Source organism: Gossypium hirsutum, chromosome A09, assembly GCF_007990345.1.
Source record: "Gossypium hirsutum isolate 1008001.06 chromosome A09, Gossypium_hirsutum_v2.1, whole genome shotgun sequence".
Taxonomy (NCBI): Eukaryota; Viridiplantae; Streptophyta; class Magnoliopsida; order Malvales; family Malvaceae; genus Gossypium; species Gossypium hirsutum.
The window spans coordinates 68628252-68653084 of record NC_053432.1 but is presented as its reverse complement, the minus strand read 5'-3'; the positions used below and the strand labels follow the sequence as shown (position 1 = coordinate 68653084).

At 33.9% G+C, this 24833-nt stretch overlaps 1 protein-coding gene and 1 long non-coding RNA gene across 7 annotated transcripts; one reads left to right on the top strand and one right to left on the bottom strand.

The window, feature by feature from the left end:
• The first annotated feature begins 430 nt into the window (after positions 1–430).
• Positions 431–9045, top strand: LOC107889318 (uncharacterized). 6 transcript variants are annotated; one of them, XR_005901141.1, is made up of 7 exons: positions 460–688; positions 877–958; positions 1051–6116; positions 6349–7315; positions 7836–7945; positions 8179–8245; positions 8574–9045. It is a non-coding gene; the product is annotated as an uncharacterized lncRNA (long non-coding RNA). The 6 variants fall into 6 exon arrangements; XR_005901140.1 differs by having other exon boundaries at positions 431–958; XR_005901137.1 differs by having other exon boundaries at positions 877–6116.
• Positions 9046–20576: 11531 nt separating this feature from the next.
• On the bottom strand, positions 20577–24533 carry LOC107889317 (caffeic acid 3-O-methyltransferase-like). Its single transcript, NM_001326760.1, has 4 exons — positions 24136–24533; positions 21804–22114; positions 21593–21657; positions 20577–20873 (listed from the first exon to the last, which is right to left on the bottom strand). Exons 1-4 carry the CDS (start codon positions 24531–24533, stop codon positions 20577–20579), a joined length of 1071 nt encoding a protein of 356 aa, NP_001313689.1.
• Between the last annotated feature and the right edge of the window lie 300 nt (positions 24534–24833).

Here is a 24833-nt window from a genome sequence, read left to right as displayed (position 1 = left end):
ATTTTATTTTCCCCAACTCCCCTTCCCCGAAATCCCTAAAATTTTCCCCAATCCTCTGCATCAAAGTGTTGCATCTCTGTCGGCAGCCCTCTATTGCATCTCTGTAACGACCCGAAAGTCAGTAGTATTGAAAATTCTAGTTTTGTAACTTTGTTTTTGTAAATCGATGTCATAAATATTTTTATTAAATATTTATGGAGTTATGTTGTAGGTGAATTGAATTTTGATTAGATAATTTCGTTGCTTTAGTGCTCAATTTAAGTATAGGGACTAAACCATGTAAGTGGTAAAAGTATGGCGTTATTAAATTAAAAGCTAAGTTATAACTAAGAGATTTATCTAATAAAGAAACCATTATAGTTTAATATATGTTATAAAATTTTAAAATTTTATGGGAATATAAAAATAGATAATAATAAAAAAAGAGGGTAAGAAAAACCAGTAAAGAAAAAAAAGAAAAGGGGAAGAACCTTTTTCTTTTCCTCAACTTTCCCAAAATGTCGAAACCCTAGAGGAGAAAAGTAGGAAAGAAATTCTTATAAGATTTTTGTCGAATGACAAAAAGGTTTTTTGTTTGCCTCTTTAGATTATATGGTTTGTGAAAACACCCTTCTCTTAGTAGGAAGTCATCCACTTAAAATACTGGTCCATTCTTGTACTGCAGGGTCTCTATTCTGCGTCATTTAAGGTTCCGGATGTTTATGGTGTTTTTGATACAGACCAAATAGAGTTCACAGTTTCAAGTTTGCCAATTTCAATTTGTTTTTAGTTTCTAAATTGTTGGCTGTTAAACACTGCGTTTAGTTTAATTTCTATTTCAGTATATTGAGGACTGTTTAAACGAAATGGTAAGTTTTGTCTTTTTTCTTTGGACAGCTGTTATCTGCTTTGGCTGTACCTTTTTAACCTCCTATGACAGCAAGGAGGGTATTATGAAAAAACAGGCCATTTTCCTTCTGTTGGTTTTCTCCTCTCAACTTCTTCTCTTTCTCATTCTCTTCTTCTTCTGTTCTTCCTTTCTTCCCTCTGATTATTCAACTCAATTCGCAGATAATATTAAAGGTATCAGAGACTTAACGATCTTGATGGCCGGTGATAGAGTTACCACAAGACTGCAAAAGGATATGGGAGTCATGCAAAAAGACATGGGACTAATGCTACAGGAACTCACTCAACTGCAAACCAACGTTTCTCAAACGGACGCTCGAATAGAGTCTAGTTTCAAGCAGTTTCATGAAACCATAAAAGTTGACATTCGAACCGAGCTTCAAAATTTCTTTGACCAGCATGTGGGACGTGCGACTCCAACCACTCAGGTGCAAACATCAGACAAGGGAAAGGGAGTATTAGGGGTACGCCTCTTGGATTTCCACCAAATGAGTCTCTTTTATTGACACTATGGTCGAATCAAGTCATATGGCCATCCATTCAAAGGCTAGTACCTTCAACTCTATGGGAAGAAACTCTAAGCTCGACTACCCAAGGTTTGATGGGGTTGACTTCCGAGGGTGGTGGTCCAAATTAGAACAATTATTTGAAGCTGACGGTATAATGGACCAAGATAAGGTGGGAACTGTTATGTTTCATTTGGAAGGCAAAGCATTAGACTGGCACCATTTTTTCAGCCAAAGTCATGGAGGGATTCAAATGTTATCGTGGGACACTTATGCTCGTGGGTTGCAAGAGAAATTCAACTCTTTCAACTTTACTGAACCGATGGCTGAATTGGTCACCTTCAAGAAACAGGGGTCTGTTGACCAGTTCCACGACCAATTTGTAAGTATTCTCAACCAGCTACACCTGCACGAACCTTACACTTTAAGCATATTCATCAGTAATCTTAAAGTGGAAATTGGCCAGTACCTTAGATTATTCAAACCTCAAACGCTCTTGGAAGCTTTCATGTTAGCTAGACAGGTCGAAGGCATTGTACCTACAAACATGGTCAAAAGGACTCCTCTGATGGGGGGAGTGGGGGTATTCTAAACCTTTCTTTCCTAACCCCAAACCCATCAGTCATGTTCCTACTTCTGGAGGACTCTTCCCAATCCATAACAAACCGAAACTACCTTTAAACATTCATCGCACTCCAACCAAGTCCTTATCCCAAGCCGAAATGAAAGATAGGAGAAAAAAAGGGCTATGTTTCTAGTGCGCTGCAACGTATACCCCAAGACACAAGTGTGTGAAGTCCCAACTGTATCAGCTAGTGGTGGGCTCTAACAATGAAATAGGAACGGAGGCCCTCAACTCACCAAGGGAATAGTTTCAAGACTGTCCCGAACACCTTGAGAATACAGAATCTAAAGTTGAAGCCATCCTTCCTGTTCTCTAATTACATGCATTATAGGGTTCCCAAGGGCATAAAACAATGAGAATTGCAGCTAGAATTGGGCACATTGATGTGATAATATTGGTAGACTCGAGCAGCACACACAACTTTGTTGACTCCAAACTGGTCAAGCGAGGTAACTTCGCTGTGGAACCAACTAATATAATAGAGATTATGGTTGCTGATGCTGGAATTTTGTACACGAGGGGACGATGTCAAGCTATTTAGTGGCAAACACAAGGCTACAGTTTTGTAACTGACTTCATGGTCCTTCCAGTGAAGGGTTGTGATTTGGTGCTAGGCATACAATGGCTACTCTCTTTAGGAGCCATCACTTGGAATTTCCAACTTCTCACTATGAAGTTTAAACACAAAGGCCACGATTACTTGCTTCAGGGTATTCCACCCGGAGGCTTACATATACTGACAGGTCACCAAAAGTCCAAATGCTTGTCTATGACACCACTCACTCCTTGTTCCATGATATTGGCTGCCGAACAACACACCAAGCTGAAAATGACACCCGCATCTACTCCAACAGATTTGCAACAACTTTTAAGAGAATATGATGGCGTATTCCGAATGCCTGCTACACTTTCCCCTGTCAAACCACAAGATCATCGGATACCATTGCATGACGAGACAAAAGTGGTGAATATGAGGCCCTATCGGCACCATACAGTGCAGAAGACGAAAATTGAGAAACTCATCCTGGAAATGTTGCGTGCTGGAACCATAAGAGACAGTAACAACCCTTTTTCCTCACCGGTTGTCTTGGTTAAGAAAAAAAGACGGGAGTTGGCGCTTGTGTGTACATTACCGCCACCTGAACCAACTAGCCATTAAGGATCATTTTCCGATACCCATCATAGAAGAACTATTAGATGAGCTTGGACAAGCTCTCTTTTTCTCCAAATTAGACCTTCAATCGGGCTATCACCAAATTAGAATATATAAGGGAGATATTAGCAAAACCGCTTTTAAAACACATGAAGGGCATTACGAATTTTTGGTTATGCCATTTGGCCTAACCAATGCATCTTCAACCTTCCAGGCAGAGATGAATACTATCTTCAAAGATTTACTAAGAAGGTCGGTCTTGGTATTTTTTGACGATATACTTGTCTATTCCAGCAGATGGACTAAACATATGATGCATTTACAAGAGGTGTTGCAGCTTTTGAGGAACAACCATTTGTTTGTCAAGCAAAGTAAATGTACATCTCGCACTCATCAAATAGAGTATTTGGGGCATGTTATAGCTGCAGGAGAGGTGAAAATGGATGCCGCCAAGATCGAGGGAGTTCCAAATTGGCCCACCGCTAAATCGGTCAAAGAATTGAGGGGCTTCTTAGGCCTTTCGGGTTACTATAGAAGATTCATAAGAAGTTAAGGGGTTATGGCTCGACCATTGCCAATTTAATCAAGAAAAACACCCCTTGGAATTGGACCGCCCATGAACAAGCTGCCTTTGAAATGTTAAAGCAAGTCGTATGCCAAGCACCAGTTCTATGCCTGCCTAACTTTTATGAAGAATTCTGCATTGACACGGACGCATGTGGTCAAGGGGTCGAGGCTATGTTACATCTAAAAGGGAGACCAGTGGCATTTTTTAGCAAAGGGTTAGGAGTGAAACATCAAGCACTATCCATCTATGATAAGGAAATGCTCGCGGTTCTCTTGGCAGTAAAGAAATGGCACTCCTATGTGGTTGAGAGAAAGTTCCAAATCAGGACCGATTACCAAAGTTTGAAATTTTTAGCTGATCGACAAGCTATTACTCTATTTCAACAAAAGTGGGTCGTTAAAATGCTCGATTATGACTACTACATCACTTATAGGAGGGTAATCAAAATTTGGTAGCCGATGCTTTGTCTAGGAAGGCCCACGAATTTGAGGGACAGCTCCTTCAATGTGTGGGAAGCACTTCATGGTCAAACTTATGAAAGAGAGTGGTGGAATCTGCTTTAGTTAACCCCAAGCTACATCAAGTATGCATTGAGCTTCAAGAGGACCCTCAACGGCATCCAAAATACTCATGGAATAGGCAAGTATTAAGGGGAAAAGGGAAGGCAGTTGTAGGGAATGACATAAAAATTAGGAGGGACTTGTTCGATTGTTTCCACAGTAGCCCACTGGGAGGTCACTCGGGGACACACGCCACCAAAGTATGGATATCCGAACAAGTATACTGGAAGGGCCTAACCAAGGATATACAGAGATGGGTCAGAGAGTGCCCTGTTTGTCAACAGTGTAAGGCAGACCTTGCTGCCTCCCCTGGTCTCCTATAGCCCCTCCCTATTCCCAATCAAGCTTGGGAGGCTATCAGTATGGATTTTATTGAAGGTTTACCTGTCACCCGCAACAACAACACCATCCTAGTGGTAGTTGACAGCCTCACAAAATACTGGCATTTCTTACCTCTCTCACATCCTTTTATAGCCATCACTGTAGCTCAAGAATACTTGACACACATTTACAAGCTGCATGGTATTCTTGAAACAATTGTATCAGATCGGGACAAGATTTTTGTGAGCCATTTCTGACAAGAACTCTTTAAAAGATTAGGAGCTAAACTTTGCTTATCAACAGCATACCACCTACAAACAGATGGACAGACTGAAGTTCTGAACCGGTGTCTAGAAGGCTATCTAAGATGCATGGTGAGTGAATGTCCTAAGGAGTGGGTGCACTGGTTACCTTTAGCTGAGTGGTGGTACAATACCACACACCACTCAGTAATCCACACCACCCCATATGAAGCCCTCTATAGCCAAGCACCACCCCTACATTTGCCGTACCTAGCTGACTCTTCCAACGTAGCTACTGTAGACCGAAGCTTGCAAAATAGAGAAACCATGAGGAAGCTCCTTCACTTCCATTTGAAACGGGCTCAAGAAAGAATGAGACAGATTGCAAACAAAAAAAGATCTGACCGAAGTTTTGAAGTAGGAGATTGGGTGTACTGAAGGTTACAACCATATCGGCAACATTCACTCCACAAACTGAAGAATCATAAGCTCTCTCCTAAATACTTTGGACCATTTTCCTGTAGAAGCCAAAGTGGGTCAAGTCGCTTACAAGCTAACCTTACCAGCCGGATCAAGAATTCACCCTACTTTCCACGTTTCTCAGCTCAAAAAGCACATTGTAAGACACCAACTTCATCTATGTTACCTGTAATGGGGACTAATGGCGTCATCGACAAGGAACCCATGAGAATATTAGACAGAAGGATGATCGAGAAGGGGAATCAAGCTGCTACAGAGGTGCTGGTTGAATGGTTCAACACCTTTCCAGAAGACTCAACATGGGAGGACTTACAAGAATTACAGCAGAGGTACCCTGCTTTTGATCCTTGAGAACAAGGATCCTATTCAAGAAGGGAGTATCTAATATAGACCAAATGGAGTTCACGTTTTCAAGTCTGCCAATTTTGATTTGTTTTTAGTTTCTAAATTGTTAGTTGTTAAACACTGCGTTTAGTTTAATTTCTATTTCAGTATATTGAGGATTGTTTAAACGAAACGGTAAATTTTGTCTTTTTGCTTTGGATAGCTGTTATCTGCTTTGGCTGTACCTTTTTAACCTCCTATGAAAAAACAGGCCATTTTCCTTCTGTTGGTTTTCTCCTCTCAATTTTTTCTCTTTCTCCTTCACTTCTTCTTCTATTCTTCCTTTCTTCCCTCCGATTATTCAACTCAATTCGCAGATAATATCAGTTTTCCAGTTCAAGGTTGAGTACCAAAAACTTGGGTATACAAGCTTGTCCCTTTCAAAACAGGTATCTTATTTTGTTTCTCATGATTCTGGATACAATTTCTCCTTTGAGACTTCTCTTACTAGTTATCTGGAAGAAACTTACAATAGAAATAGTTCTCAAAAATCAGTATAGGAGAGTGACTGATAGTGATTTATGTAACTAATATTGTTTTTCGTAATTGCTTTTGAGTTTTATCACATTTCATGGAAATTTTTATTTTACAAATAAACTATCAAAACTTTGAATTTTGCAGATTCCAGTCAGGCCATATAGACACAATGAATATGAAAGATTCATACCAACTGCTGATCCCTACTATGGATCTAAGGGGGGCGCGGAGTGATCATCCCTTTAAGTCAGTAGTATTGCAAATGAAAGACAAATCATGTCTTTTTCTTAAAATGAAAAAGAAAAAGTAGTAATTTATTATCTGAGTCCCAAATCCTTAAGATGAGTAAAATGCTTGTATATTTAGTAGTTGTTCAATGCAGGCACAGGCAAAATTGAACAATATTTTTACAACTAGCCTGATTTTAGTGATCTAATTATGGTTTTAGACCCTTTATTATGTTGAAATTTGGGATTCAGTTTTTCTAATTTTATTTGGCATAATTTAGTCTTTTTACTTTTACAATATTTTTGGTAGGTTCAAATGGCTAATAGTACATCATTTAAAAAAGAAAACCTATTGAACACTATTTATTGGATTTTTTAAGAAAATAGGCATGTTTATCAATTTGAATTTACTAAATGGTGTACTCTTAACGTTTTGGCCAACTATTGGTATAAGAATTGGTATTTACTGGTTTTGAACTACAGGTTTTCTCTCTCTGTCTCTGTTCTCTATAGTTTAAAAAGATTTCAACTTGTTAATAAATTGTTAATAGATGATTAGAACCGAATTTCAATTTAATATATTTAGTTTTAAAAAACTTTTCATTTTTCTTATTTTTGGCATATAAGAGGATTTTTTTATGTAATAACTTCTGTGAAGCTAACATTATATTCTACTAATGGTGGTTTTTTATGCAAACCACACACCATCCACTCCGAGGTGGCGCAGTGCTTGCCGCTTCCTTCGTCGCCTGGTGCTTCGGATCTGGGCTTTGGCTATTTGACGACCCGGCTGTTGAGCTTCTAGGTCTTTAAACCGACCTCAAATTAAAGCTCAGGCTAGTTGAATTGTTGATCTACTTCACTAAACTAACGTTTCATATCTAGTAAGTGTTTAAAATTCTGGTGAATTTGAAATTTTAGCTCAATTTTTTAGTGTTTTCTCAATGCAGTGAAATCTGAAAGAAAATATTTGGACTTCTAAGTCTTTGACATTGTTATTAATTATATAAGCTTTATCTCTTCTTCTTCTTCTTCTTTTTTTGAATAATTTGAATTTATTGGTTAAAGCTCCCACATAGTTGCTATTTGATTTAATTGTTGTTCAGAGTTCGCCGTTTTCTATATTTTCTGTTCAAAATTGTTAAAAGGTAAAATTATACTCGTTTGAAAGAACGATTTATATAGAGAGAGCATATACGATTCTATCATTTATGAAAAAGATGAAAGTAAAATTATGCGTTTTATGTTAAATAACTGTAATTTTGACTTTTCAGAAATTTTTTATTTTTTTTCCCATAAACAAAAGCCAAATATAAAAAAAGTAACAAACAACGGAATATTAAATGATTATTTATGCCAATCTTAGGTGTAAGCAAGTGATTATATTTCTCTTTTTTGGTGCAGGAATCTTAGGGATGAGGCAGATTCAGTTTCGCATGACCATTTGGAGCCCTTGGAACTTCATGCACAAGTTCTCTAATACAACCCTGCAACATTTGAGTATGTTACCCCTGGTAAACAAAGTATTCTCGTTTCTCCTGTTCATCTTATCTGATGCCCCTAATAAATGGAAGACAAAAGGAATTGAGCCAATGCATGATAGTTCTTTCTGATATATGTAGATGGGGAAGTCCCTTTACAAAATTAGAGTGTGATTCCTAGAGAGATCACTGAATTATTTCATTAGCTTATTGAAGCCTTTGTAAAATTTTGCTTGAATGATGTCTGATAATAGTAGCGTTTACAGATATGTGGGCTGTTGGTGCTATATTAGCGAAGCCTTTTACTTCATCTCCTATTTTTCTTGGTGAAAGGTGATTTATTATTTCTGAGTTTTTCTTTTTTTAATTTTGGTGGACAATGATGTAGATTAAGCCAACCCTTTTGTGCTGGCAATTATATCTTTTCTTACAGCATAAAAGCATATAAGCAAGCAATGCAAATACTTTGATTTGCAACATTTATTCCATAAAAGCATACAAGCATACAAGCCAACACTGTTTATGATCTCTCACCTCATGCATAAAGCTCATATTAACTTCCAATGGATTGTTTTCTTCAAAAGTGTATTCTCAGTCCTTTTGATCTTAAAGGGAATGCAAATCCAGACAAAGTTTTAAGTTTTTGATCCGGTTTGTACAGGATTGGTCATTACACAATCCCTAAAGAGATGAATGAAGTCGGCAATTGGCTTACAGCAAGGTTGGGGCTCGAGGGATAACGCTAAATATAGCCAAGAGTCGAGAAGCAATAAAGGTGAAAAGAGAAAAAACTGCATATGTTACAATTAGGTAGTAAACAAAATGGATTGTTAGGGTATATGGTATACTTGGATCTGGATATATTTCACTACTTGGGGCTACTTTTGTAGAAATAAGAGATCAACAGAGTTTCTTGGAATTAAAGTTGCAGTTTCAAACTGTATTAGCTTTTTTGTAGTACAACATCAATATCAATGTCCATCGCCTTAGGTATTTTTTTATTTGTTTACTTTTGTACATTGAGTTGAATGTTAGTGGTATACATTTCAGCTAAATGTTAGTGTATTTTGATTGTTGGATCGATTTTTGTAGTGAATATTCAATCTTTATTTTAATTTTAATTTTATAGTTTATATTTTTTTCAGTTGTATTTAAAGCAAAATTCTTATCATTATTCACTGTAAATATTTATAAAAATATATTAATATTGAAATAATAAAAAATAGAAAAAAATTGCATTATACGTGTCTATCCCAATCTTTTTCAGGTTATCTTAAACGGGTTTATCCTAACTTTTTTTAAAGGTTACCTTAGACAAGATTTATCTCAACCTTTCTAAAGTTGCTTTAAACGGGTCTATCCCAACCTTTTTTAAAAGTTGCCTTAGACAAGATTTATCCCAACCATTTTAAGGCTGCCTTAGACAGGTCTATCCCAACTTTTTTTAAAAGTTGCCTTAGACATAGTCTATCCCAACCTTTTTAAGGTTGCCTTGAACGGGTCTATTCCAACTTTTTTTTAAGGTTGCCTTAGACATGGTCTATCCTAGCCTGTTTAAGGTTGCCTTAGATAGGTCTATCCCAACCTTTTTTTATAGGTTGTCTTAGACAAGGTCTATCTCAACCTTTTTAAGGTTGCCTTAGACGGCTCTATCCCAATCGTTTTTAAAAGTTGCGTTAAACAAGAACTATACCAACCCTTTTAAGGCTGCCTTAAACAGGTCTATCGCAAACTTTTTCAAAGGTTGGCCTTAACTAGGTCTATCCCAACCCTTTTTAAAGGTTGGCATTGACTAGGTCTTTCCCAACCCTTAAATAAGGGTCGGCTTATGTTGACTTATGGCAACGCTTTTTCGAAAGGGTCGCGAAGCCTATGCCAACTATACTATAGACAACCTATTTGGAAGCGTCGAGAAAAGCGTCGCGATACCTATGCCAACCTTTTTTGCGTCGTCTTAGGTCAAAAAAAGTGTCGCGGTAGGGTTATTTTGTTGTAGTGAATAATAAGTGTAATATTAAAACAATAGGTAGTTATCTCATTTTGGGGTATAATATAAAAACGACTAATTACATTTAAACATAATGCATGTAGTGATTTTAAAATGGTTATACGGATAGAATATTTAAATGACATATAGTAAATGGATAAAGAAATGCCATGATAATATCAATGTAGCTATAATAATAGTAAGAATATTAATCCATGGTATAAAATAAATAAAGTAAAAAAATAAAAATAAAATAAAAATGCTAGATGCCTTATGACGATTATAAACGTAAATGATACGAGAATGATAAAAAAATGACAAAGTAGTGAAAATAAGATAAAAAATGATAAAAAAATGACAAAGTAGTGAAAATAAGATAAAAAATAATGATAATAAATGAACAAAATGTACAAATAAAAAAATTATAAATAATCTAATTTTGAAAATTTATAAAAATGGGATAATAAATAAATACATGAACAAATAATAATAAAAATAGTAATAATAATGAAAGCATAGATATAAAAAAATCGAAGACAGGAAATAAAAAATTTTAATATATAAAAAAATGACGAAATAATAAATAAATGAATACAAGGATTGAAACAAAAATAAATAAATAAATGAATAATATATAAATAAATGAGTAAATGAACAGATAAATGAATAAAATAAATGGAATAAAGAATAAATAAGCAAGTAGATGAATAAATAAATAACATAATTAAAATAAAAAGGACTTAATAGTAACTTAAAAAATTAAAAGGATAAATTGAATAAAATAAATAACAGAAGGGCTAAAATGTAATGCGTGAAAATATGCGAGGACTAATTAAAAAATTAACCCAATCTTCTGGACACGCATCCCTTCTTCAGGAGATCAACGAGCCAGGGACTAAATTGAAACGCGCGAAAAATTTAGTGGCCAAATCTATAAAAATTAAAAGAAAGGAATTTGGGCCCTATTGTAAATCATCCGAAAAGCGGAAGTGCTGAAAGGGTAAATAACCCATTCGTTCAAAAACACGCGGATCCTGTGCGGGCAGGTCGGGTCGTTCCGGTTCAGCCTCAAAACGACGTCATTTTGGGGCGTTTTGGACATTGATGAAACGACGTCGTTTCACCATGCCTATTTAATTTATTTTTTTGAAAAAAATCATTTCAGCCTTTTCCCTAAAAAAAACCCCCAACCCATTTTTTTCTCTGAAGTAGTTCAGAATCCGACTAAAGAGTCGCCGCTGGCCATCGTGGCGGCCACTGGTCGCCAGCAATAGCACTGTCGTCCACGGTGGCCGGAAAGATAAAAAGGCCTTTTTTTTTCTATTTTTCGAGCTTTCGAACCCCAAAAGACATCGTTTTTCATCGGAAACGACGAACCTCTGCCACCTACGACGGCGGAATGCGAAGGATCAAGTAATTTCTACATTTTTTCTTTGTATTTTGTTTTTTTATAAAAGTACAAATAAGAGCAGGAAAAAAATATAATGAATACATAAAAAAAAATTTCACCTTTTGTTAGAAGATTTGATTTCTAATTTTTTTGTATTTTGATTCATTGTCTTTTTTTTTTACAAACTGTTTGTTGTGGCCTTATATATCCGATTATACACTGTATATTCTACTGTTGCTTGCATGTTTGTCTTTCTTTTGTAGGTGATGGAGTCAACGGTGGCAAAGTTGGTGGGGGCAGGCGTTGACGTGGTGAGGTGGAGGTAGCAGTAGCATTAGGGTTAGGTTTTTAGTTTTCTGAAAAAAGAACTTAATATTGTTGGCTTGTAATTTGGGCTTAGGGTTTTTAATTTGGGTCATTGGGTCTGATATTGTAAACGGGCTTTGGACTTTGGACTATTGTTATTTTTATTTATTTATTTATTTTGTTTGGTTTTTGTCTGGGCCCAAGCAAATTGGGCCTATTACAGCTGCTCCTCTTTGCTCGTTGTCGTGTAACGAGAATGGAGCACAGACTTTCACGAAGGACCAATTTTGCCTGTCCTCGCCGAATCTTGACTTCTTGTTGCTCCTCTTCTTCAAGTAGCCTCATTCTAACCCGCTACAACTTTCAGGGGTATTGTTACTTTAATTTGCTTCACTGCAACTTCAGAGATATAAGATTTGTAACTTGTAGCTTTAATCTATTCCACTGCAACTTCAGGGAAATAAGATGTACTATCTTCAGTCTGCTCCACTACAACTTCAGAAAGATAAGACTTATAACTTCAACCTTCTCCACTGCAACTTTAGAGAGATAAGGTTTATAGCTTTAGTCTGCTCTACTGCAACTTCAGAGAGATAAGAGTTACTATTTTCAATCTACTCCACTACAACTTCAGGGAAATAAGATTTGTAACTTCAACTAGTTCCACTGCAACTTTAGGGAGATAAGGTTTGTGACTTCAATCTACTCCATTACAATTTCAGGGAGATAAGATTCACCATGGTAGATTTGATCCGACCTACTACAACTTCAGAGGTATAGGATTTGTGACTTGTAACTTTAATCTATTCCACTGCAACTTCAGGGAAATAAGATTCGCTATCTACTCCGCTGCAACTTTAGGGAGATAAGATTAGCAGCTTCAATTTGCTCCACTACAACTTCAAGGAGATAAGATTCGCCATAATGATTTCAATCCATCCCACTGCAACTTCAGAGGTATAAGATTTATGGCTTCAATCTTTGATCTACTCCACTACAATTTCAAATAGATGAGATCTGTGACTTCAATCTATTCATTTGCGACTTCAAGGAGATAAGATTTGTGGCTTTAATTTTCTCCACTACAACGTCAGGAAGATAATATTCGCCATAATGACTTCAATCCATCCCACTGCAACTTCAGGGGTATAGGATTTGTGGTTTTACTGATCTGTTACACTATTATCTGGGAACATGACCTGTAAAATCCATTTAATGGGCCTATTTATGCCTAGTGATTAGGATGTCATGATCAGGATGAATTAAATGCTCCTAACTAGATGTGTATGAATGATATTTGCATTAATGTAGAATGTCATTTTTTGAGAATGATCCTTTTTTAATGCTTAGGTTGTCATTGCTCGCTATTTATCAAAGTTCTATCACTGATGTGTTACCATGTCTTCTTGTTCAGCTAGTATCTTTAACGAAAAATCTGAAGAAATAGTTACAATTTAGACTATTCTTTCTTAAGTGTTTCCAACCCTTAAGTTTGGTTAGTTCTGAATAGTGGTCCTATTTTCAGATCCTTGTACTATTTAGAAAACCTTTCAGAGCAATATGGAAAACTCTTTTTTCTTGAACATTATTAGTCCATTAATTTTTATTTAAATGAAAAATACTTGAAAATATAGTAACAATGGACAAGGTTGAAATTTATTAGAAGCAAAGCTCAAAATGAATAGATTAATCAAAATAGCAAATTTACTTAAATACAAAATGTATAAGATGAAAACAGGTGCCCCAGATATTGTAGCATAAGCTTCTCCGCACAAACTCCTCGAGGACCCTTTTGAACTTGATATATGTTTCGGAGATCCAAAGTACTTTGTTGATGCCCTAAGACGTGACATCCCTCTTCCTTGTTAATTCGAGGATAACAAGACTACCACATGCCCCATCTTTGATCAAAATTTGAATTACCCTTTTCTGGGTTTTCAACTCAAAAACCCCTTTGGTCTCAAGGCGCTCTTTGTGGGTTTTTGCCTTGGCCTCTTTTTTTTTTCAGGTGAAGTACTTCTTGATTGAGTCTGAATTCACAGGATTGGGCAAGCTTTAGCCATCTATCTCAGTCAAAATCAACGCTCATCCAGAAAAGGCCTTCTCTACTACATAAGGTCCTTCCCAATTTGGCATCCATTTCCCTCTAAAATCCTTTTGTATGGGCAGGATCTTTTTCAATACTAGGTCCCCCTCATGGAATTCTCTAGGACGAACCTTTTTGTTGTAAGGTCGCATCATTCGCTTTTGGTACATCTGACCATGACGGATGGCTTTCAGCATTTTCTCTTCAATTAAATTTAGCTAATCATATTGTGATTGGATCCATTCTGCATCATCCAACTTCAATTCTGCCAAAAATTGGAAAGAAGGAATCTTGACTTCAATGGGTAAAATTGCCTCTATTCCATAAACCAAATAGAAAGGCGTTGCCCCAGTTGAGGTCTTGGCAGATGTTTGATATGCATAGAAGGTAAATGGCAACTTCTCATGCCAATCTTTATAAGTCTCAGTCATTTTTACCACGATCTTCTTAATGTTCATATTGGTTGCCTCTACTGCACTATTCATTTTGGGCAATATGGTGATGAGTTGTGGTGTTTGATCTTGAACTGACTGCGGACTTCCGATATAGTGTTGTTGTTCAAATTTAATGCATTGTCAGATATGATCCTTTCTGGCATACCATATTGACATATAATCTTTTTCTTTAAGAACTTGCTGACTACCAGCTTCGTAACATGGGCATATGAAGCAGCTTCTACCCATTTGGTGAAGTAATCGATGACCATAAAGATAAATCGATGCCCATAAGAAGCTTTTGCTGATACCAGCCCAATGACATCCATGCCCCACATAGAGAAAGGCCATGGAGAAGTCATGACATGGAGAGGTGAAGGAAGCACGTGAATTTTGTCTCTATAAATTTGATACTTTTGACATTTCTTGGCATAGCTGATGCAATCTCCTTCCATGGTGGACCAATAATACCCGAATCTCATGATTTGCTTGGCTATTGTAAAATCATTAGCATGTGTTCCCAAGACACCCTCGTGGAATTCTTTCAAGATTTTCTTAGCCTCGACAATGTCTACACATCTTAGTAGCACCTGATCCTTTCTCCTTTTATATAGGATCTCCCCATCTAAAACAGTCACTGGCCAGTCTTCTTAGCGCTTTTGTCATTTTCAGTTGCTTGGTCAGGGTATTCATGATTCTTCATGTATCGCAGTATATCGTGGTACCAATGGTGATCATCCTTTTCTTCTTCCTCTCCGATGTTGTAACAATGAGCCGGAGTCTCACAAATACTCATTTAGATAAGCTTTACATCCTCTTACTTGTTCACTTTGACCATAGAAGCCAAGGTAGCCAAAGCGTCAATCATCTAATTTTCATCTCATGGAAGATAGCAGAATGTGATGTCATCAAACTCTTCAATTAATTCCAGAACCAGCCTTCGATAATTGATCAAATTTGGGGTCTCTCGTCTCTCATTCACCTTTGAGTTGAAAGATCACTAGTGCAGAATCTCCGTACACCTCTAGCACTTTAATCTTACGTTCAATGGTAGCACGAATGCCCATGATGCATGTTTCGTATTCTGCCATATTATTTGTGCAATCAAAATCCAATTTACTAGTGAATGGATAATGATATTCTTTTAGGGATACTAGGACTGCTCCAATTCCGTTACCTACAGCGTTTGAGGCTCCATCAAAGTTTAGTTTCCAAGAATGACCTTCTTGAAGGTCTTCTTCAGTGGTTGCAACGTACATTAGATCTTTATTTGGGAAATCAAAGTTCAAAGGCTCGTAATCTTCTAGAGCTCTACTGGCCAGAAAATCTACTATTGCGCTCCCTTTTATAGCCTTTTGATTCACATAGACTATGTCAAATTCAGAAAGCAGGATTTGTCACCGGGCCATTCTTCCATTCAAAGCAGTCGACTCCATCATGTACTTTAGAGGATCGAGTTTTGAGATGAGCCAAGTTGTGTGGTACAACATATACTGTCTCGGTCTTCGGGTTGTCTAGATCAAGGTGCAACACAACTTCTCGATTGGCGAACATCTTGTCTAACATTCAGTGAATTTCTTACTGAGATAGTATATCGCTCTTTCCTTTCACCCTGGTTCATCATGTTAGCCAAGCACGCATCCCATGGAATTCTCAAATACTATCAAGTACAGTATCAGCAGTCTATTTAGGCTAGGAGGCATCAGTACTGGGCATTGGACAAATAATGTTTGACCTTGTCGAAAGTCTTCTGGCACTTCTCATCCCAAACGCTTGGGTTGTGTTTCTTAATGAGACGGAATATGGGGTCACATTTCTCAGTTAGCTGTGAAATGAACTAGGGGATGTAATTTAGTCTTCCTAGGAGACCTCGAACTTCTTTTTTAGTGCGTGGCGGAGGCAATTCCAGTATAGCCTTTATTTTATCTGGATCGATCTCAATCCCCTTTTCACTGACTACAAATCCCAACAATTTTCTCGACGCAGCCCCGAAAGTACATTTTGCTGGATTTAGCTTCAGTTAGAACTTTTTCAATCTCAAGAACAATTTCCTTAAGACTTGTACATGCTCCTTCTTTGTTCGGGACTTTCCGATCATATCATCAACATAAATTTCGATTTCTTTGTGTATCATATCACGAAATAAAGTTACCATGGCTCTTTGATACGTTGCTCCTGCATTTTTTAGTCTAAATGACATCACCTTATAGCAAAATGTTCCCCACATAGTTACGAATGTGGTCTTGTCCATGTCTTCAGGATGAATTTTTATCTAATTGTATCCTGAGAAACCATCCATGAAGGAGAACAGTGAGTAACATGCCATTTTGTCCACTAAAGTGTCGATATGCGGCAATGGGAAATTGTCTTTCGGGCTGGCTTTGTTCAAGTTCTTATAGTCTACGCACATTCGTACTTTCTCATCTTTTTTAGGGACAGAGAATGATAAAAGAAATGACAAAGTAATAAAAATAAGATAAAAATAATGATAATAATAATGATAATAAATGAACAAAATGTACAAATAAAAAAATTATAAATAATCTAATTTTGAAAATATATAAAAAGGGAATAATAAATAAATACATAAACAAATAATAATGAAAGCATAGATATAAAAAAATCGAAGACAGGAAATAAAAAATATTAATATATAAAAAAATGACGGAATAATAAATAAATGAATACAAGGATTGAAACAAAAATAAATAAATAAATTAATAATATATAAATAAATAAGTAAGAACAGATAAATGAATAAAATAAATGGAATAAAGAATAAATAAACAAGTAGATGAATAAATAAATGCCAGAATTAAAATAAAAAAGACTTAATAGTAACTTAAAGAAAATTGAAAGGATAAATTGAATAAAATAAATAATAGAAGGGCTAAAATGTAATGAGCGAAAACAGGAGAGGATTAATTAAGAAATTAACCCAATCTTATGGACACGCGTCCATTCTCCTGGAGATCAGCGAGCCAGGGACTAAATTGAAATGCACAAAAAATTTAGTGGCCAAATCTATAAAAATTAAAAGAATGGAATTTGGGCCCCATTGTAAACTATTCAAAAAGCAAAAGGGTTGAAAGGGTAAATAACCCATTCGTTAAAAAACACGCGGATCCTATGCAGGCGGGTATTTTGGGCATGGCACCATGCTTGTTTAAGTTAATTTTTTTTGAAAAAAATCATTTCAGCCTTTTCCCATTTTTTTCGTCGCTAGCCACAGTGGCGACCGCCGATCACTGGCGACGGTGCCGCCATCCATGGTGGCCGAAAAAATAAAAAGGTTTTTTTTTCTTCTATTTTTCGAGCTTCTGAACCCCAAAAGACGTCGTTTTTCATCGAAAACGACGAACCTATGCCACCTACATCAGCGGAATGCGAAGGGTCAGGTAATTTTTACTTTTTTTCTTTGTATTTTGTTTTTTTTTATAAAAGTAAAAATAAGAACAGAAAAAAATAGAATGAATATATAAAAAAAAATCACCTTTTGTTAGAAGATTTGATTTCTAAATTTTTTTGTATTTTGACTCACCATCTTTTTTTTTTTGTTTTTTACAAACTGTTTGTTGTGGTCTTATATAGTCGATTATACACTGTTTATCTACTATTTATTCTACTATTGCTTGTGTGTTTGTCTTTCTTTTGCAGGTGACAAAGTCAACGGTGGTAGAGTTGGTGGTGGCAGGCGTTGACGTGGTGAGGTGGAGGCGACAGCAGCATTAGGGTTAGATTTTTAGTTTTTTGAAAAAAAGAATTTAATATTGTGGGCTTGTAATTTGGGCTTAGGGTTTTTAATTTGGGTCATTGTGTTGGATATTGTAAATGGGCTTTGGACTTTTGTTATTTTTATTTATTATTATTTTTTGTTTGGTTTTTGTCTAGGCCCGAGCAAATTGGGCCTATTACAAAACTCATCTAAACTCAATTTTCAGAGATAAAGCCCAAGTTTTGGTGAGCTTCTTTTTCATGCCTAAACCTCTAATTCAATTCCTTTCTCACTCGATCAGAGCATATGTATTATTTTTCTTAAAAATAATTTTCTTTGTTCTTTTCTGTATACTTTGCAAAGTTAATGTTGGGTGAACTCTCGATAATGAAAACATCTGAATAAAACATGAAATTCAAATACTGGAAAGAAGTTGAGTAGAAAAAAAATGGTACTAAGATCGCAAAGGAAAGTTATCTAACAATTAAAAAAATTATTAAAACAGAAAAAATAATTGTGGGAAAGGGAGAGTGTAAAAAAATTGAAAAGTTTTAATTTAATTAAATTTAATTATACTTTTAATTTAAAAGTTTCATGTGTTACAAAATGATTGCCTAAGAGAATTTTTTTAGGTAATGAAGTATAATTTAAGTATCAAATATAGATTAAGTACCACTTGTGATTAAAAAAAATTAGGTATCACCCTAAAAAAAAGGTATAATTTAGATACCACTTTAAATAATAGATACTACTTATGATAAAAAAGTTTACAAACTAACTTAGGAAATTAATATAATTTAGATAAGACAAAGCACTATCTCAATTAAAATATTATTAAAATGCCTTTTTATTGGCAACTATTAATAGGATTGTGTTTTTATCCTTTGATGTTTTAATAAAATATTATTAAACTTGGGATTTAAGTGCCCCTTCATGCAACATGTTTTTTTTTTTCATTTTATTTTTTAAAATTGTTTATTAAAGTGATTATTCATTTTTCCAATTTTATATTAATTATAGAAGGATTGAAATTGATAAGAAATAATAAAAACTATAATAATAAAGAAGAATAAAAAATTATATCAATTTTATTTTTAATTTATAGAATAAAACATAAAAATACTCTATAATTGTTTCATGTTAGTTTAATAAATTAAATTTTAATAAAATGATTCTTGAATTAAATTGTAACATGATACTACAAAAAAAAATCTCATTTATATTTATTTTTGTAAAACTCATTTTTTTCAATTCTATATTAGAAGGATTAAATTAATAGGAAAAAAATTGTAATATCAAACAAGAAATTAATCAATTCATTATATATTTTTAGTTCATAGAATATAAAAATAAAAAGGCATAATGATTTTTTTGCCCTCCAACTTTACAAAAAAAATTATTTTAGCCTTCCATTTAACTTTTTGCCTCTTTTAATAACTGAACTTGTATTTTTTGTTAAATCACCCTAGAATAGATGAAAAAGTTTAACATTTATTAGCTTCTTTAATGTGGCATACACGTAAATTGTCACATAGATAGCATATCAACATTTAAATAATTTTTTAAAATTTAAAATATAAAAAAGTATTTTTTTATAAATTTTTAATAATTTTAATGATTTTTAATTTAAAATAGTTTTTATATTTTTTGAATTTTTAAATTAATAAAATTAAATGCTGACATGTTATTTTCGTGGCAATCTACATGTATTCAACACCATTAAAGTTAAAAAAAAAGTTAATTTTTCATTTATTTTGGAGCGATTCGACAAGAAATACAAGTTTAAAAATTAAAAAGATAGAAAAATTAAATGAAAAACTAAAATAATTTTGTCAAATAAACCTTATAAGGGTATTTTATAAAATTAATAAAAAAACTTAATTATAGTGAGATTTAAAGCTGAGATACAATGAATTTTAAACATTTAATTTAACCATTTAAAAAAATTCATTTGATTTTTATATAAACATTTAATAAATATATTTATTATATAATTTTTTTAACCCACAATTCTATAATTGAGTTTTGGGAGTGTTTTTGTCTTTTCATATTTTTATAATAATTTTTATAATTATATTTATTACATTATTTTATTTTTTATCCTGGATGTAAAATTTATTATGTAATTTATATATGAAACAAATTAAACAAAGTTAAATTTTTTTTTTAGTTTAATGTTGCAGATTTAATTCAAAAACCCAACCAATTAGACCAGCATAAAGCAACCTTCGACTCTGTTCCTATAAATGAATGAAATGATGGTTCTTATTGATTATTACAGTTTTCCATTTATTTCCTATCAATATTAACCTTTCTATGATTAATACAGAAATGGAAAAATGAGTTATACAAAAGGATAAATGCTACACTTTTTTTTGGTAAATAAATAAAATCAGAAAAATAAGCTAAATAACATTATTTAAGCCAAGTAGATCCTGCACCTGCCGGTAGGGTATTGAAACTATGGAGTTCTTGCCGGCTATCTCCTGAAAGTTTCGCCATGAAATCCGCCCTATAAACATGTTACAACTTGACAATCCAATCGGCATGAGGTTGCACTATCAATGAGGCAGATTAATTTAAGAAAGTATTCAGTTACGAATAAAATTAATAAAAGAAAATAAACATCATATCTAATTTAATTTAATTACTCTAGTATTTTTATTTTCCAAAGTAAAGGAAATACAAGCATCCACTTTTATTCTTTTCGGTTGCATTGGTAGCTTCGCAATTATATGAAATCCAATTACTTAAAGAACTCCATGATCCAGTAGCTACAAGCAAAACACTCATATCTGATGCCACTGAATCCGGCTTTAGTAGCTAACGCTTCAAATTCCGATTTGGTTCTTTCCTTTCCTCCAGGATCTTGCGCCAGCATCACCATATCTACCTGTGTGATGCTTCTCAAATAGGCATTAGCTTCCGGTACATCCGGAACCACTGCCTCCACCACTATTACTTTTCCGTCTTTTGGAATGGCATTGTAACAATTCTTCAATAGCTTCAAGCAATGATCGCCGCTCCAATCATGAAGAATCCACTATATGATTTATTTTTCAAGTTAATTTGTTTTGCATAAAAGAGGCCTAAATATAAAATATGATAATAAAGGAAAATGTTGTAAATGTTGAGTGGATGATTCTTTTAGGAAAAATCTTTAAAGTGTCATTCATCAAGCAGTAAGGCTTAGGAGAAAAATGTTTGTATAGTATGTAACAATAATTATGGAAGTCACCTGCATGCAAAGAAACTCGAACCATCAACCTAAGTCATATAGGCCACATATTTGCAAGTATGGTACCACTTGAGTTACAATGTTGGTTCGAATCCCCTAGTATGCGGGTTACTTCCATAATTATATCACATGTTATACTAACACCTCTTTAGTGAGTCTTGCCTGTCATATCTCTACCAACCAAAGTACTTTCCCTCTATATATCGTACACAACTTTTGGTGGAGGAGGGAGACAAAACCCCAACCACAAAGACAATACCTTACCATTGTTGAGTATTCAACCGATTGTTTAATAAATGAAACTTTAAAAATTTCTCTCAAAATAGTCAAACCCTGAATTATGACTATATGAAATGAAATGTACAGTATATTAATTTACATCCCAAAAACAACTTTTGATAAAGCAACAAATATATATATATAAATAACTAAAGAGAGCCTAATAATTAACTATTATTGGTGAGAGATGATTGAATATTGTAACTCAGAACTGCAGCTAATGAACACAAATGATATTATCTTACCTTCATAAAAATTGCAGCTCCTTTAGGAACACTTTCAAACATATCTCGCCCTACGTGTTGGACACCTGTCATTACATAGTATTTGTTGATTAGCATTATGTAATCAGGCATAAACATGCCATTTGGCAATCAAAGAACTCCAAAAACCCTTCTAGCCATTGTCCATCATAAAAGTGCCTATGACAAAGTAGTATAAAGAAAAGATAGTTACCAGGGTAGGCAGGAGCATGTTGTATAACATGAGGTAAGTCAAAATTAATTCCTTTAATAGAGGGATATTTGGAAGTGATAAGGTTGAGTGTGATTCCAAGACCACCGCCAACATCAACCAAACTGCTAAGCTGCTGGAAACCCTTGTAGTTGTGGAGGATCTCCTTAAGAACGAGACTGGTGTGATTGATCATTGCAGTATTGAAAATTTGATTGAACCTTGGGTCCTTGCCTGGATATTCAAATGTGTTTGATCCATGTACCCTGTCAAATGGAACTCCTCCTTCTATAATTGCATCCTTCAGTTGCGACCTATCATGCAGGAATTTGATGATAAGATAGAGAAACAGAGTTAATAGTTGGGCGAAGTGGGCAACTCTTTGTTTTGAAAATGAGCATATAGAATTTCCTATGTCTTTTTTTTTTTTAATTTTCGTTACGAAATGAAGAGATAAATTATTTAATAGTGAGATTAATTAAATAAAACTAGTTTATTATAATAAAAATAGAGCTAGTTGTATAAACAAATTAAATAGAATTAGTACTGTAAAAGTACAATGGAAGTCCGTGAAAGAGATATGTAAAAGTGGAGTAAATGCGTGAAGAATGGTGGATGATTCTTGTTTTGCTCTACATGATTGAGTTATTAGGGGTACAACTTGCACTATTGTATCTAATACTCATTTAATACTCGCCTCTAATTACAACACATGACAAACGTGTTTTAAAATTAAAATAAAAATAAAAATCATTTAATCTATATAATTTTTTAAAAACTAAAAATTAAAGAAAAAAATCTAAAATATCATAAAATACAGAAAAATCCTAAAATAATAGTATCCAAATTCTTTTTCATATTATTATTTTTAATTATAAAAAATTAATTTTTTTAAATTAATTTCCAGATTCATCTAAATATGGATATCATTTGTTTGTTCAGAGGCAGCAAAAGGGGGCTACCAGAGGCACTATCCCCCAAATCCTTTAGAATTTATAAAGTTATAAATAATATATGGAAAAATTATAATTTATTCTAAAAAATATTAAATTTTGATTCCATTCTTCTAAAACCTATAAATATTTAAGTTAACATATTGGTGAAATTACATTTTAATTCTTATAAATATATATAATTTAGTTTTGGCCCTCCAAATTTTTTTTGGGTATTTGTTTATATGCAGATAAAATTTTAAAAAAATCAAAAGATTCTAAAAATTATACTACAAAATATTTTTAAAATTTTAATACATGTGTCACTATTTTATTAGTTATCGGTACAAAAGTTAACAAGATTAATTAGGTACCTAAAAAAAATCAACTTAATTAATAGTTTTCCAATAATAATTAAATATATATTATCAAATTTAGGATTAAAATACACATTAACCCTAGAAATAAGTATGTCATTTACTTTGAAAAAAAATCCACTATAATATTATTTTTCGTTTTACCTATAATAATAAATAATTACCATTAAAAACACTGTTAATTTATACTTCTATAGTATATATAAAAATTTTAAAATATTATAAAACAAATTAAATAATATTTAAAATATTATAAAACTAATAACAAATTTAAAAGTTTAAAATATTTAAATATTTTATATTATTAAAAATAATATTTAATATTTAAAAAAATTAAAAATTAAAAATTAAAAAATATATATTAATAAAATATTTCACACATATATTTTAAATTTTTTAAGTTAATAATAATAAATAAATAAAATAAAGATAAAACATAAAACATAAAACATAAAAAAAGAAAAAAGAAACTGACATGGTAGGAGAATCTGGTGGCGCCATATTAATTGACTCTACCAGAAAATAGTTAATTTTTTTGAAATCTCCACATATTTTTAGAAATTTCTGTATTTCTCTGATATTTATACAGGTGGCGCCATTCTACATGGCTCCACAAAAAAGTTATTTTTTTTATGCTCCTTGCTGACGTGGCAAGTTGGTGGCGTCATATAATTTGGCTCCACCAACTTTTACTGTAAATTTAAAGTCATTTTCATGTTTAATTAAAAAAGTGAATTATTTTGATACTTAATTAAATTATTTGGGTTATTTTTATAAAAAATCCAATAATTTGACATATATTAAGAATTTAAGATACGTACTTGGGTGATATAAATATATCCTCGAACTTTCTTTAAATTATAATGTTCATGTCTTCCTTATTCTACAAACTGATATAAAATCTGTGGACTATAACTTTTAAGAATTTATATATCAAAAGTGAAGATGGGTTAAGAACAATCAAGTCTAAGAAATAAAAATAAGTAACTAAGAGAGAGAGAGAGTGAGAGGGAAGAAGAAACACACCAACTATCAATGAAGACCTTGTCTTGAAGCAATGCCATCAAAGGGCCTAAGGAAACCCCATCTTCATTCCGCACAAAGAATTTGGAGACTGGCGTCAAACTGTACAGCTTACGAGGATTACCCTTTTCCTCATCCACCACGGAGCAGCCCACGATTCCATGGCTGGCTAACAATAAAAGGATTCGGTCCAGCATGGAGGCCGCCTCTGAGTTGTTGGTAGCCAACTGTGCCGCGATCTCCTTGGCGGAGAGTTTAGCGTCTGGCCCGCATTTCGCCATGATTCCGAAGATGTCCAGCTGAACCGCCGCATGCATCGACATGGGCAGTACTGAAGAGGTGACGATTTGGAGGGCATATGAGAAGCTTTCCTCATTGTTACAATCAATTTGGGTTGCCATTGGAGAACAATCCCTATATCTCTCGGTCAATGAAAAATTTGAAAATGTTGGGACGAGTTGATTGAACTGGTGAGAAAATATCTCACTTTTTATAGCAATTTCTCTAAATAATTACTGTAGTCGGAGGGGCAGATTCAAGCACCTCGAGAAACATGATATAAACACTGCCCCTTTAGCTCATGTCATTATGCCATCAATTATTAAAAAGAAAAAAATGAAGGTGAAAGAGGCCATCTAACTGTGGAGTAAATGGACGATTCTTGTTTTGCATTATTGTATCTTGGATTCTTTTAAAATAAA

Excerpts from the sequence above, each read along its gene's own strand:
- LOC107889317 (NM_001326760.1), bottom strand. The coding sequence starts at position 24,533 with ATGGCAACCCAAATTGATTGTAACAATGAGGAAAGCTTCTCATATGCC. Across the intron at positions 21,658-21,803 it reads ACATGCTCCTGCCTACCCTG|GTGTCCAACACGTAGGGCGA; the intron begins GTAACTATCTTT and ends ATGTAATGACAG. Across the intron at positions 20,874-21,592 it reads GAGCTGCAATTTTTATGAAG|TGGATTCTTCATGATTGGAG; the intron begins GTAAGATAATAT and ends TAAATCATATAG.